This window comes from Leptodactylus fuscus, chromosome 3 (assembly GCF_031893055.1).
Source record: "Leptodactylus fuscus isolate aLepFus1 chromosome 3, aLepFus1.hap2, whole genome shotgun sequence".
In the NCBI taxonomy this organism is placed as follows: Eukaryota; Metazoa; Chordata; class Amphibia; order Anura; family Leptodactylidae; genus Leptodactylus; species Leptodactylus fuscus.
In genome coordinates, this window is record NC_134267.1 from 171683534 (window position 1) to 171699329 (window position 15796).

The window sequence follows — 15796 nt, forward strand, 5'->3', positions numbered from 1 at the left end:
TCAGAGAAGATGTCATTGAAATTAAATGTACTGTGATCATTTCTCTTTGTATAGGACTGGTATCTATACAATATTTGATAACTGCATTATTGAGGTCCACTACCAATATCATACATGGAGCTCAGCTGCTGCTTCTATATACTTGGAGGCGAAATGGGGCATAACATGTTTCCTGGCGGTATGGGGCTCTAATCTTTTAAGACACTTGTAACAAATGTAGTTGATAGAGCTGCACCAATGGGTCACTTAAGAGACCCAGACATACCTCTTATTACCATTACATTTTTACTGTCTGTCTTTGAGAGGTATTTGAGGCAGACATCTCCCTTGATTCCTCCTCATTTCCAGTGCTTTGGATCCCCACAGCAGAGTGTTGAAGCTTTACGATTGGGCTTAGATGAATGATCCTAACTAGAGATGAGCGACCACTAAAATGTTCGAGGTTCGAAATTCGATTCGAACAGCCGCTCACTGTTCGAGTGTTCGAATGGGTTTCGAACCCCATTATAGTCTATGGGGAACATAAACTCGTTAAGGGGGAAACCCAAATTCGTGTCTGGAGGGTCACCAAGTCCACTATGACACCCCAGGAAATGATACCAACACCCTGGAATGACACTGGGACAGCAGGGGAAGCATGTCTGGGGGCATAAAAGTCACTTTATTTCATGGAAATCCCTGTCAGTTTGCGATTTTCGCAAGCTAACTTTTCCCCATAGAAATGCATTGGCCAGTGCTGATTGGCCAGAGTACGGAACTCGACCAATCAGCGCTGGCTCTGCTGGAGGAGGCGGAGTCTAAGATCGCTCCACACCAGTCTCCATTCAGGTCCAACCTTAGACTCCGCCTCCTCCGGCAGAGCCAGCGCTGATTGGCCGAAGGCTGGCCAATGCATTCCTATGCGAATGCAGAGACTTAGCAGTGCTGAGTCAGTTTTGCTCAACTACACATCTGATGCACACTCGGCACTGCTACATCAGATGTAGCAATCTGATGTAGCAGAGCCGAGGGTGCACTAGAACCCCTGTGCAAACTCAGTTCACGCTAATAGAATGCATTGGCCAGCGCTGATTGGCCAATGCATTCTATTAGCCCGATGAAGTAGAGCTGAATGTGTGTGCTAAGCACACACATTCAGCACTGCTTCATCACGCCAATACAATGCATTAGCCAGTGCTGATTGGCCAGAGTACGGAATTCGGCCAATCAGCGCTGGCTCTGCTGGAGGAGGCGGAGTCTAAGGTCGGACCTGAATGGAGACTGGTGTGGAGCGATCTTAGACTCCGCCTCCTCCAGCAGAGCCAGCGCTGATTGGTCGAGTTCCGTACTCTGGCCAATCAGCGCTGGCCAATGCATCCCTATGGGAAAAAGTTTATCTCACAAAAATCACAATTACACACCCGATAGAGCCCCAAAAAGTTATTTTTAATAACATTCCCCCCTAAATAAAGGTTATCCCTAGCTATCCCTGCCTGTACAGCTATCCCTGTCTCATAGTCACAAAGTTCACATTCTCATATGACCCGGATTTGAAATCCACTATTCGTCTAAAATGGAGGTCACCTGATTTCGGCAGCCAATGACTTTTTCCAATTTTTTTCAATGCCCCCGGTGTCGTAGTTCCTGTCCCACCTCCCCTGCGCTGTTATTGGTGCAAAAAAGGCGCCAGGGAAGGTGGGAGGGGAATCGAATTTTGGCGCACTTTACCACGCGGTGTTCGATTCGATTCGAACATGGCGAACACCCTGATATCCGATCGAACATGTGTTCGATAGAAGACTGTTCGCTCATCTCTAATCCTAACCCGTTCACTGTCTGTCACTGCAGACCCCAGAGCTGAATCATCAGCAAGATGGAGCAGGGCAGTGATTTTTTTCAGTGTTAGATCTCTGCCTCTGATTAAATCTGGCACTGATATTGGCACAGAATCTGCCTCAAAATCAGCACTAAATTCCACCCTTTGAACACACCCTAAGGTAAAGTGTTATATAATAGGTCGTTACTTTTCTATATCATATCAGAGAAGTAAACAAGTGAACTCCTAGTTTAGTTGGGTTTAAGTTATTGTTAATGGGTATTTTAGGAATGGACTCAAATCTGTGGTACTCAAGCTATTGCAAAACTGCAACTCCTATCGTGCTTAAACAACTTGCATCTGTCAGGTCATGCTGAGTATTGAAGTTTTGCAATGGCTAAAGAACCAAAGGTTGGGGGCAGGGACATATCTATTGCCATAACAGATGTAGCAGCTGCTATGGGAACCTTAGAGGCCAGTCCCTCACTGCCTTTTCTTTTATAGGCTTTTATCTGCTGAATAACTCAGCAGGTAAGGCCTCGTTCACATCTGCGTCAATAATCCGTCCGGGGAGTTTGCATGGGGACCCCCTGAATGGACTACCGAATGCATTGGCAAGTGGTGTGCAGTGAAAGCACACGGACCCCATAGACAATAATGGGGTCCGTGTGCGTTCTGTGCGCTGTCCGCATGAGCCATGCGGACAGAAAAGTAGATCGTGAACTACTCTTATATCTGCATGTTCCATGCGGACACCACAGACCTCGTTATAGTCTATGGGGTCCGTGTGCTTTCACTGCACACCGCTTGCCAATGCATTCGGTAGTCCATTCGGGGGGATTCCCATGCAGACTCCCCCCAACAGATTTCCGACGCAGATGTGAACGAAGCCTAGCAGTCAATTTCTACTTACCTAACCCTGCTCATAGTTAAGGCAAAGTTAGGTAATTGGAAATTGTCTGTTACCTGCTGGAGTCATCTAATTGGTAGAGGTCTAAAGTGCCTCTATGGGGGAGGGGGGCACTATATTGTGTGAGGCCTATGATGGAGGCACTTACTGTATGGGGGCCTGTAACATGAGCACTTACTGTTTGGAGGCTTGTAACTTGGGCACTCACTGTATGGGGGCCTGTAATCGGGATAATACACTAAATGCCCATCTTTCCTAGTTATGCCCTTGGCTGGGAAACATTATCTTGGAGAGGCAAGTTTTCTACTAAGGAGTGCTACATAGCTCTAAATCTATAAGGCAATAAAATAATGCATATTTACGGCAACATAGAAAGGAAAGAGCAAATATATAAGGCCTGTGTAATAGATCCACGTTATTGGTAATGGTAACTGCACCTCTTTATAACAAGTTAAAGTTAAGGCAATAGGACAGAACGGCGTACCGTATACAATCTATGGACAAGATTAACTCTGTTTTTAGATAAATAGCACAGCCCTTTTTCTAATCTCAGGTAACCCTTTCATTGTTTGAAATCTGATTTATTATTATATGCAGATGGAAGTAAATGCAGAATATACCTGTGGAAAATAATAGAGCCCCAGTATTCTGGCAGTGGCAATGGACAAGGCTGATCCTCCTGCTCCAATGACAGCAGCTAGTGGTGCGCCCGCACTGCAGCGGAAATTTGGGTGAGTTTCATTTTGTCCAGTAAGAAATGTTAAGGTGGCTTCAACAGATTTGGAAATAGTAAAGCATGTATCAAAAATCTGGTAACCCAAGGTAATTGATGGTAGAATGTCTTTCCGTTTATTTATTTCATCAATAGCAAACATCATGGCTCGGGTCCAGCGCAACGCTCGGAAATTGAACCTGCATAAGAATGGAACAGAGCATATATATTTACCTAAATAGTTATAATGGTGGAAAAACAAGGTGAATGTTCACAGAGTTCAAACGTTATAGATGTCTTATGTTGTTGCCCTTGAACATCACAGGTTGTGGAAGTAACAATGGCTATAAAAACTGTGCGTGACCTTTGCAATATTTCCATTGCTGGATTCCAAGCAGCAGCCATGTGCCATCCGTAACCTCCACAGACCTCTACATTTCATTAGTGAGCCTGGGGTGCAAAACCGGCAGGAACAGGACCTGTCTTGAGTCTTGCCCCCAGTCCACAGCCCCCTACGTGGACTTGTGATAATACACAGATATATATGTGGGGCCTTAAGAAAATAATGGTCAGTGTGCTAGCACACTGATAAAGCGCACAGTCTGTTCATGGGGGCTTATTGTGCTCATACTGTACTGTTTAACCCGTTCAGCTGTCTGACAGTGAGTTTTCACATTGTCCACACAGTATGCACCATGTAGTTTTCTTTTCCCTTTAGTGATAAAAGTTAATAGGATGTCATGCAGGATAGTCAGGGGCCCTTGTTCTCATGTTTGTTGTTCTTGTAATTGAATATATAATAATTCAATAATTAGATGTTTTCTTCTATGGTCAGTCATGCAATCACTACACACTACAGCTCCGTGTAAAGTCCTGGCAGCAACTCTCACTGCTGAGCGGCTTCTCCACTGCTGCGAGTCTGTGCATGAGGCCTGGTTCACATCTGCGTTCAGAACATCCGTTCAAAATCAGTATTTGACATAACAAAAAACTGAGTTCAAACTGTCTGGATTCAAACCCAGTGATTTCAATGGGTTTTAAAAGTAAGGGTGCATTCACACTAAGTATACGCTGAGCTGATTCTGAACGTAAAGCACGTTCAGAATCAGCGCGTCCAAAGCGCTGCTTTTTTCCCTATTGGTTTCAATGTGATACGCGCGTATCACATTGAAACCAATAGGGAAAAAAGCAGCCCATTCATTTCAATGGGGAGCGCTCATATGCCGGCTCCCATTTAAATGAATGGGATCTGCTTTGTACGCGCTGAGTCTGAACGTTTTTTTACGTTCAGAATCAGTCAGCGTTTACTCAGTGTGAATGCACCCTAAGGGCGGGCTCACACCTGTGCCCAGTCTCCGCTTTTGGGTTTCCGTCTTCTGCCGAGAGAAACTGGACAGGAGACAGAAACCCATCAGTCAGTTTTCAAACCCATTCACTTGCTATTCCATATTTCTTGTCCTATTCTGTCTCTTCTATGGTTTATTAAAAGGGGATATTCAAATGTATTGGTGCCCACAGAGAAAACAGTAAAATGCATCACCTAATCAACTTTCTGCTTGTATTGCTTCAAATATTTTTACATAGGTGGATTATAGAAATAGTATTGAGGATGGCATACCTAGTGGTCTAGAGAGGTTTAGGGGTTTTCCTAATATTTCTGGTGGTCTAGGGTAGTTAAGAAGTTAACAGTAGTGTTCATGGTTCTCCAGGGTGAGTATGGCAATTATGGGTTAATACTAGAGATGAGTGAGTACTATTCGAAACGGCTGTTTCAAATAGCACGCAGCCATAGGGATGAATGGAAGCACCCGACATGCAGACTTTGCCGGCGACTGGCCGCTTAACCCCCTGCGTGCCAGCTACGTCCATTCATTCCTATGGGTGCGTGCTATTTGATACTGGAGTTTCAAATAGTACTTACTCATCTCTAGTTATTACCTTGTATCCTGGAGGTCTAGCACAACACCCAATATTCCTGGTGGTCTAGGGCTCGTTCCCACGATGTAACACGGCGCTCATTCTGACACCTAAACACGTGTCAGAGTCAGCGCTTCAAAACAGAATCCCATTGACTTCAATGGGTTCTGCCTTATGCGCACTACACATTAAAATCAATGGGAGGCTTTTTAACCCATTGATTTCAATGTGTTACGCATGTTAAACGGAACCCATTGAAGTCAATGGGATTCTGTTTTGAAGCGCTGACTCTGACACTTGTTTACTAGAGATGAGCGAACAGCGTTCGATCGAATAGCTATTCGATAGAATATCAGGCTGTTCAAGATATTTGATTCCAATCGAATACCATGCGGAAAACGCAGTAAAAATTCGTTTCCCCTTCCACCTTCCCTGGTGGTTTTTTACACCAATAACTGCGCAGGGGAGGTGGGATAGGAAGTAGGAAAACGTAGGCATCGGAAAAAAAAACTGAAAAAGTAATTGGCTGCTGAAATCAGGTGACCTCCACTTTATACGAATAGTGGATTTCAGATTCAGTTCATATGAGACTGTGAACTAGACAGGGATAGATGTACTGGCAGGGTTAGCTAGGAATTAGCTTTATTTAGGTAGGAATATTACTCAAACAGTTCTTTGGGGCTCTATATACCTTTCTTGCCAACCCAAGATACATACAAGAGTACAGTCAATGCATTCCCATTGGAAAAAGTCAGCTCCCGCATACCGCAAGCTCCCAGCGATCCCGACTAGCATATGGTGCACTGCCACGATGTGTTTGCATTGAACTTACTCTCGCATTTAGCTCTGACTGGCAAGGTCTCATCACATTTAAACTTCACCTGGAAGCTCATTATATGCTATTCGGGATCCCTGGCAGCTTGCGTTATGCGGGAGCTGCCTTTTTCTCATAGGAATGCATTGACCAGCGTTGATTGGCCAAATGCCATACAGTGTACAGCATTGGCCAAACAACGCTGGTTCTGCCTGAGGCTCGTCTGTAAGGAGGAAGAGTCTAAGATCGGTCCACAGCAGTCTCCATTGTGGTCCGATCTCCGATGTAGCCGAGTTGAGCGCACAGATCTACTACATATCAGATGTAGCAGAGTGGAGTGCACAGCTCTACTACATCTCAGATGTAGCAAAGTTGAGCGCACAGCTCTGCTACATCTCAGGTATAGCAGAGTTGAGCGCATCTACTACATCTCACATGTAGCAGAGTTGAGCACACAGCTCTGCTACATCTCAGGTATAGCAGAGTTGAGCGCACAGCTCTGCTACATCTCAGATGCAGCAGAGTTGAGCACACAGCTCTGCTACATCTCATGTATAGCAGAGTTGAGCGAACAGCTCTACTACATCTCATATGTAGCAGAGTAGCCTCTGCAGAAGGGGAAGCAATGGCGGCCGTGAGCAGGAGCCAGGATTGGTAAGTAAATAGAGCCCGTTACCGGCTGGAAATACTCTAGCAGGTAACGGCCTATTAAAAAAAAAAAAAACTACAGCAGAAGCAGCTGTTGCCAGGTCCCCTAATGTGACAGGCTGTTTGGCAGCCACTACCACTGATACCACAGTAGTTACGCTCCTGAGTAGGGCGACTGAGTGACATTTGTGAAATGCTCCAGGTAAGTTACTATGTTTGTAAAAACTGCCTAAGGGTGCATTCACACTGAGTAAACGCTAGCTTATTCTGAACGTAAAACACGTTCAGAATAAGCGGCGTCTAAAGCAGATCCATTCATCTCTATGGGAGCGGGGATACGAGCGCTCCCCATAGAAATGAATGGGCTGCTTCTTTCACTCCGAGCAGTCCCATTGAAGTGAATAGGAAGTGCCGGCGTATACGGCAAGCTCTGCTCATGCCGTCCCATACACGCCGGCACTTCCCATTCACTTCAATGGGACTGCTCGGAGTGAAAGAAGCAGCCCATTCATTTCTATGGGGAGCACTCGTATGCCGGCTCCCATAGAGATGAATGGAGCTGCTTTAGACGCCGCTTATTCTGAACGTGTTTTACGTTCAGAATAAGCTAGCGTTTACTCAGTGTGAATGCACCCTAAGGCCGGAGCCCCACGGGCCGAAAATGCTGCGAAAAAAATTGTGGTGTTTTACAGTACTTGCAAAATGGATGGGATTCATGCGAATCCCATGCCCACTATGTGATTAAAACCGCAGCGCGGACATGCTGCGATTTCCAAAACCGGTGCGGTTTTGGAAATCACAGCATGTCAATTATATCTATGGAAACGCTGGAGGTGTTATTGCCGTAGATATAATTGTAACAGAAAGTTTACAGAGGAAAACTCCATGAAGTTTCTGTTCAAAGCATTGCGGGAAAAAACCGTGATGCGTTCATCCCACGGTTGTTCCTGCAGCGCTTTAGTGCGGCGTTTCCAGTCCGTGGGGCCTTAGCCTAAGTGTCTATAATCTTCAGCACTAGTCAGAACAGACTAGTCAGAAAATCAGAAATTGTATTTTAACACCTATGCCATGATGTTCATTATCTAGCACTCAGATCACCTTATAGAGGAAGTCTGGATATTTGGGCAAACTAGTCAGTCTAAATAAATCCAGATTCCAGCAGAAGTCTAAAATAAGACAAAGATATTTAGAAAATAATGACGTTTTCTAAAGCTTGATTCACATCTGCGTTTGGACCATTCCGTTCCCTGCTCCTGCAAGCAGCACTTTTATTCTTCGAGTTTTTCATGCAGAAACTGAACAAAAACTCTATTATAATCTAAGGGGTCCACCAGTTTCCTAAGGTAACTGCTTTTTTTTATGCGGATTAGGTTTCCCTTTTGGGGGTCCCCAAGCGGATTTCCTGAACTGCTGAACTGAAACCTATGCACAGATGTGAATCAGGCCTTAAGAATAAAATCAACAATAACAAAAAAATTCCTAAATATCGTAAAAAATAAAAACAAGATGGCAGTTTCAACAATAGAGTATGTAGTGAAAAAAAAATTGTGTTTTTTGCAAAGATCAGCAACCGTAAGGGTAGGGCATGTAGTAAAAAAAAAGATTTTGCACAAAATCTTGATCCATAGTCAAATTTGTAAAATATTGTAGGCTGCTGTGAATAAACAGCATGAGTGGTGCACGGGGGACATGCGGATGTCCCCCGTACGCCGCCTGTGCACCGGTCATGCTTCTGCAGCCCCTTTCATTCAATGAATAGGAACCATGGAAGTAGGGCTGCAAAATTGTACAGGAATAGGACCCGTTCCATATTTTGCAGCCTAGACTGTCGATTTTGGGAATTGTAGCATGTCAATTATACCTACAGAAAAGTTGGTGCTTTCACAACAGGTATCCTAGAAGGTTTCCTCTGTGGATTTTCTGTTAAAAGCGCTGGGGGAAAAACCACAATGTCGCCGCGGTTTTTCCTGCAGCACATTTTGCTGTGGCCTACTACATAGCGACTTAGCCATAAAGGGGTTTCGCACAATCCACAGGATCTCTTTCAGTTCCATAGATATGAACAGAGCAGTGGTCACATTGCCACTCCATTTGCACAGGAGACTCATGGGCCTCTGTTCTTGTGATTGCTCATAACATGATTGAATATATAACAATAAGGTAATAAGATCTGTGGTCAGCCATGCAGTTTATACACACTATGTCTCTGCGTAATGTTCTTCTGGCAGTTCTCACTGCTGAGCGGCTTCTTCCTTGCTGCAGGTCCGTCCGTCGACCCTCCGGGTACCCGCATTTGTGGTGCATCTCTGACAGGGCAGGTGATTGCAGATATGGCTACAGGTACTTAGCTACTTTCATTACTTTGGATTTATGGCTTGTTATGTTGGCTCTTCATTGACTAGGTTTATATACTCATAACACATTCTGAGCGCATACCATTTAAATAGACACTGAGAGTACATGCATTAACTCCTTGCTAACTGGTTTAAATATTACCTATTAGAATTCTTATTATATTGTCCCTCTTTGTGGAGTGAATTTTTCTAATTATTAATGTAGTGAGTGACATCTCAGTGGTATTTGTCTCTGGAGTTGGCCACATATTCATCTACTTATTTACATTATACAATCTTACATCCACTTGTCCAGTATTTTACTGTTTTGACTTTGGATGGTATGTGTATAGATATAACCTTTGAATTTGATATGCCTGTTGCATCTGCAATTATGTATTCTACTATATGATATTATGCATGACATTTATTCATGTTTTCACCCGCCTTGTATGTTTCTCTGGTATTGTGCTGTTTGTTTCATGTCCCTTCCTATCTGCTGTTATTTTATGATATATGACTAATAAATATTTTGTATTTTACTTGTTACTGTTTAATCGTTTATGGCCACATATCTTTGGTTGTTGTGGTGTTTGAGTGCTACTTTTGTGGCCTATTGGTGTTGATACACGAGGAAACGTTTGTGTGTTGTTAGGTCCGGGCCGCCCGGCCCTGGATCCGCCCCTGTTAAGGGTAAGTTCACATGGGGTTTTTTGGACCGGATTTTGTTGCGGAATCCACCTCAGAATCAGGCTCCAAAAAATTCCTCCCATTGACTTCAATGGGAGCCGTTCACTTCTTTCTTCCGCTAGCGGTTTTGTGCCGCTCGTGGAAAAAAAGGAGCGACCTTACCTTTCTTGCCGCAGAACACTCCCTCCCAACTAGGCCCATTAATTTGGGCCTAATCCGGAGTGGAATGCCATGACGGAATGCCGGTGCACTGTATGCACTACACCGGCATCCAGTCGCAGCTAGCCATTTTTTGAACCAGATTCTGAGGCGGCCTTTGCGTCAAAATCTGGTCCAAAAAACCTTGTGTGAACTTACCCTTACATTATGTTTACTCTTTTTTTTTTTTTTTTTTTTTGCTGACTTTCTTTGTCACTGGTGATAATATATAACATACATATAGAAGGCAGTGATAGTAATAAACTAACCCTGAAGCGGCCCAGTCTTTTGCAGCTAATATTTCCTATATGATGTACTGTTTTGTCCCTGGCAGAGTTAATTGCCAGCTACCTGGATGTGTATAGTTAATGCAAGTCAGCAAGTGTTTGACTTTATTGTGTGGGTCATTACTATTTCAGTAGTTTTTGTAATTTTTTAATACTTCTGCATTTTTCAAGAAAACAATTTATTTTTCTCTCTTTGTATTCCAAATCCCATAATATTCTTATCTTTGTTGACTGTTCTATTTGAAGTCTATTTTGTCGCTGGATTTGAGGTACATACAATTTTTTTAAATTGCATCTTATTCCTGTTTTCAGAATAATAAAATACTGTGTTTTTATGCATTTTTTGTTACTATTATTTTTCTAAACTCTCTGGTTGACGTTTTGTATTTCATATTTTTAGTCCCACTGTGATCCTTTGATTTCTCAAACAATACAATACTGTATTACAGTGTATACTCCTAATAGTAATATACTGGCAAACAGCCTCTAAGTTCTCACCTCATCCCTGATTTACATGACTGAATTTCACCCGTGAAACTGTCTGTCTGTTTGCCAGATTTACCGGCCTGAATAGTTTGCCAGGAGACGTACTCCTGATTATAGTATGAGACAGTATATCACTGGGAAGCAGGGACTCTGTACAGCCTAGGTAACTATTGTTAGGAGTCCTTCTTTCGGCATACTTTTCAGGACGATAAAACTGGCCAACACACGGACTGAGTTTCACCATTAACTAGAATCCCATCCACGTTGCGGGTAAAGTAAGACACAGCATTTTTAGCTGCTGAAGTTAACTATAAAACTAGCCTGGCACTTACCCTGCAGAAACTGCTGCAGAATAAATGTAGAAATACACGGTGGCCATTCAGCTGAGTGACTAAACATGTATTATATGAATTCTGCCTGAGAATATAGTAATATATACACACACATATATATGTATATATATATATATACACACACACACAGGTGGACAACGTTGCTGGTACCCCTCATTTAATGAAAGAAAAACCCCACAATGGTCACAGAAATAACTTGAATCTGACAAAAGTAATAATAACCAAACTACATGTTGACAAGCCACAAAGCTTCTGGGAGAATGTCCTATGGACAGATGAGACAAAAAGGCACATCAGCTCTATGTTCACAGACGGAAAAATAAAGCATATCTTAAAAAGAACACTGTCCCTACTGTGAAACATGGAGGAGGCTCTGGTATGTTCTGGGGCGGCTTTGCTGCATCTGGCACAGGGTGTCTTGAATCTGTGCAGGGTACAATGAAATGTCAAGGCTGTCAAGGTATTCTAGAGAAAAATGTGCTGCCCAGTGTCAGAAAGCTTGGTCTCAGTCGCAGGCCATGGGTCTTGCAACAGGATAATGACCCAAAACACACAGCTAAAAACACCCAAGAATGGCTAAGAGGAAAACATTGGACTATTCTGAAGTGGCCTTGTATGAGCCCTGACCTAAATCCTATTGAGCATCTTTGGAAGGAGCTGAAACATGGCATCTAGAAAAGGCACCCTTCACACCTCAGACAACTGGAGCAGTTTGCTCATGAGGAGGGAACAAAATACCCATTGAGAGGTGCAGAAGTCTCATTGACAGTTATAGGAGTCGTGTGATTGCAGCGATCAAAAGGTTGTGCAACAAAATATTAAGTTATGGCTACCATCATTTCTGTCCAGGCCTGTTTCATGAGGTTTATTTAAAAAAAAAAAAATCTGTTGAAAAGCAATGTCTGAGACTTTTAATTTTTTCATTTTTCATAGAATTTTTATTTATTATTACTGTGGTCAGATTCAAGTTATTTTTGTGACCATTGTGGGTTTTTCTTTCAATAAATGAGGGGAACCAACAACTTTGTCCACTTATGTATGTCAAACCTAACACATCCGTCCGGTCTGACTATTGAAAATAGGTTTTAATTAGAGATGAGCGAACAGTAAAATGTTCGAGGTTCGATATTCATTTCGAGTAGCCCCTCAATGTTCGACTACTTGAATCGAATATCGAACCCTATTATAGTCTATGGGGGGGAAAATGCTCGTTTCAGTGGTAGGCAACATTTGATCAAATTATACTTACCAAGTCCACGAGTGAGGGTCGGGCTGGATCCTCCGAGAAGTCTTCTCCGTGCAGCGTCCCCGCGGCATCTTCCGGCTCTGAATTCACTCTGCCAGGCATTGGGCCTGGGCAGAGCCGACTGCGCATGTCTGCACTACAAGCGGACATGCGCAGTCGGCTCTGCCCAGGCCCGATGCCTGGCAGAGTGAATGAAGAGCCGGAAGACGCCGCGGGGAAGCTGCACGGAGAAGACTTCTAAAGGTAGGAGAAGAACCAGCTTTGATTGGCCGACTGTATAGCATTCGGCCAATCAATGCTGGTTCTGCATCGAACTTTTACATTCGAATAGCGAGTGGTACTCAATCGAGTACGAGTATTTCGAATACCATAGTATTCGATCAAATACCTGCTCGATCAAATACTACTTGCTCATCTCTAGTTTTAATACAGCTTGTGTATGAATAAAAGGAGCCCTCATTAACTTGCATTAAAAATTTGCACTGTGTGATTGGAATGTTTTTTTTTCATTTATTGCTAGATTTGTGTGAATATGTCCTTATGAATGTTCAACATTAATACTGAACGGGGAACAGGTATCACATATTATGGCTAATCTAAAGCCTGTGCAGGGGAATTATAGTTGTGCATTCAGGCTGGACGGATGTGTTAGGCTGGTTATAAACAAGGATGATGGAAGTGTATAATCCCACCTTTATAATAGAGGGTTACACATCCTAATTATAGACCTGCAGTTATTAAGATCAAGTCTCACCTGAATATCACAGCTGTTGCTGCTGTTACTCTACCTGTCAATAACACCTACTGCTTTTCCTGTAATCACAAATTAGACTGTCACTTTTATATTTTAACATCTGGTATGATTTTCTTCATTTTCATGGAAATAACTAGAACTTCCCATCCATGTAATTTCGATAAACCTAAGACTGCCATTCTGCAAGAATACTGTAAAAGAAGTGCTCATTTTCTTTCATTCCATAATGCTAGGCTTGTAAATAGAACCAACTTCAGATTACACTACTATGGCGTAGTCTGAGATTGTCAAAGATATTGGTAATATGTGTTGTTAAAATGGCACATAAGGGGTGTGGCAGTGGCAGACATTCTTTGGAACCTGAGGGGGCCAAGAGACCCTTGTGTTGCATGATAGATCCTTAGTAATATATAGTACATTAGTATTATGATGTGCTATTATGGTTCATAATTAGAGATGAGCGAACACTAAAATGTTCGAGGTTCGAAATTCGATTCGAACAGCCGCTCACTGTTCGAGTGTTCGAATGGGTTTCGAACCCCATTATAGTCTATGGGGAACATAAACTCGTTAAGGGGGAAACCCAAATTCGTGTCTGGAGGGTCACCAAGTCCACTATGACACCCCAGGAAATGATACCAACACCCTGGAATGACACTGGGACAGCAGGGGAAGCATGTCTGGGGGCATAAAAGTCACTTTATTTCATGGAAATCCCTGTCAGTTTGCGATTTTCGCAAGCTAACTTTTCCCCATAGAAATGCATTGGCCAGTGCTGATTGGCCAGAGTACGGAACTCGACCAATCAGCGCTGGCTCTGCTGGAGGAGGCGGAGTCTAAGATCGCTCCACACCAGTCTCCATTCAGGTCCGACCTTAGACTCCGCCTCCTCCGGCAGAGCCAGCGCTGATTGGCCGAAGGCTGGCCAATGCATTCCTATGCGAATGCAGAGACTTAGCAGTGCTGAGTCAGTTTTGCTCAACTACACATCTGATGCACACTCGGCACTGCTACATCAGATGTAGCAATCTGATGTAGCAGAGCCGAGGGTGCACTAGAACCCCTGTGCAAACTCAGTTCACGCTAGTAGAATGCATTGGCCAGCGCTGATTGGCCAATGCATTCTATTAGCCCGATGAAGTAGAGCTGAATGTGTGTGCTAAGCACACTCATTCAGCACTGCTTCATCACGCCAATACAATGCATTAGCCAGTGCTGATTGGCCAGAGTACGGAATTCGGCCAATCAGCGCTGGCCAATGCATTCTATTAGCCCGATGAAGTAGAGCTGAATGTGTGTGCTAAGCACACACATTCAGCACTGCTTCATCACGCCAATACAATGCATTAGCCAGTGCTGATTGGCCAGAGTACGGAATTCGGCCAATCAGCGCTGGCCAATGCATTCTATTAGCCCGATGAAGTAGAGCTGAATGTGTGTGCTAAGCACACACATTCAGCACTGCTTCATCACGCCAATACAATGCATTAGCCAGTGCTGATTGGCCAGAGTACGGAATTCGGCCAATCAGCGCTGGCTCTGCTGGAGGAGGCGGAGTCTAAGGTCGGACCTGAATGGAGACTGGTGTGGAGCGATCTTAGACTCCGCCTCCTCCAGCAGAGCCAGCGCTGATTGGCCGAATTCCGTACTCTGGCCAATCAGCGCTGGCCAATGCATTCTATTAGCCCGATGAAGTAGAGCTGAATGTGTGTGCTAAGCACACACATTCAGCACTGCTTCATCACGCCAATACAATGCATTAGCCAGTGCTGATTGGCCAGAGTACGGAATTCGGCCAATCAGCGCTGGCCAATGCATTCTATTAGCCCGATGAAGCAGAGCTGAATGTGTGTGCTAAGCACACACATTCAGCACTGCTTCATCACGCCAATACAATGCATTAGCCAGTGCTGATTGGCCAGAGTACGGAATTCGGCCAATCAGCGCTGGCCAATGCATTCTATTAGCCCGATGAAGCAGAGCTGAATGTGTGTGCTAAGCACACACATTCAGCACTGCTTCATCACGCCAATACAATGCATTAGCCAGTGCTGATTGGCCAGAGTACGGAATTCGGCCAATCAGCGCTGGCCAATGCATTCTATTAGCCTGATGAAGTAGAGCTGAATGTGTGTGCTAAGCACACACATTCAGCACTGCTTCATCACGCCAATACAATGCATTAGCCAGTGCTGATTGGCCAGAGTACGGAATTCGGCCAATCAGCGCTGGCTCTGCTGGAGGAGGCGGAGTCTAAGGTCGGACCTGAATGGAGACTGGTGTGGAGCGATCTTAGACTCCGCCTCCTCCAGCAGAGCCAGCGCTGATTGGCCGAATTCCGTACTCTGGCCAATCAGCGCTGGCCAATGCATTCTATTAGCCCGATGAAGTAGAGCTGAATGTGTGTGCTAAGCACACACATTCAGCACTGCTTCATCACGCCAATACAATGCATTAGCCAGTGCTGATTGGCCAGAGTACGGAATTCGGCCAATCAGCGCTGGCCAATGCATTCTATTAGCCCGATGAAGCAGAGCTGAATGTGTGTGCTAAGCACACACATTCAGCACTGCTTCATCACGCCAATACAATGCATTAGCCAGTGCTGATTGGCCAGAGTACGGAATTCGGCCAATCAGCGCTGGCCAATGCA

General features: G+C 44.2%; 1 protein-coding gene across 1 annotated transcript in view; it reads right to left on the reverse strand.

The window, feature by feature from the left end:
- The window catches only part of LOC142196749 (vomeronasal type-2 receptor 1-like), a 40544-nt gene that overhangs the window by 12829 nt on the left and 11919 nt on the right, over positions 1–15796 (reverse strand). The window contains exon 2 of the mRNA XM_075266724.1: positions 3326–3617. Coding sequence (XP_075122825.1) covers positions 3326–3617 — 292 coding nt within the window. The remainder of the gene's footprint in view (positions 1–3325; positions 3618–15796) is intronic.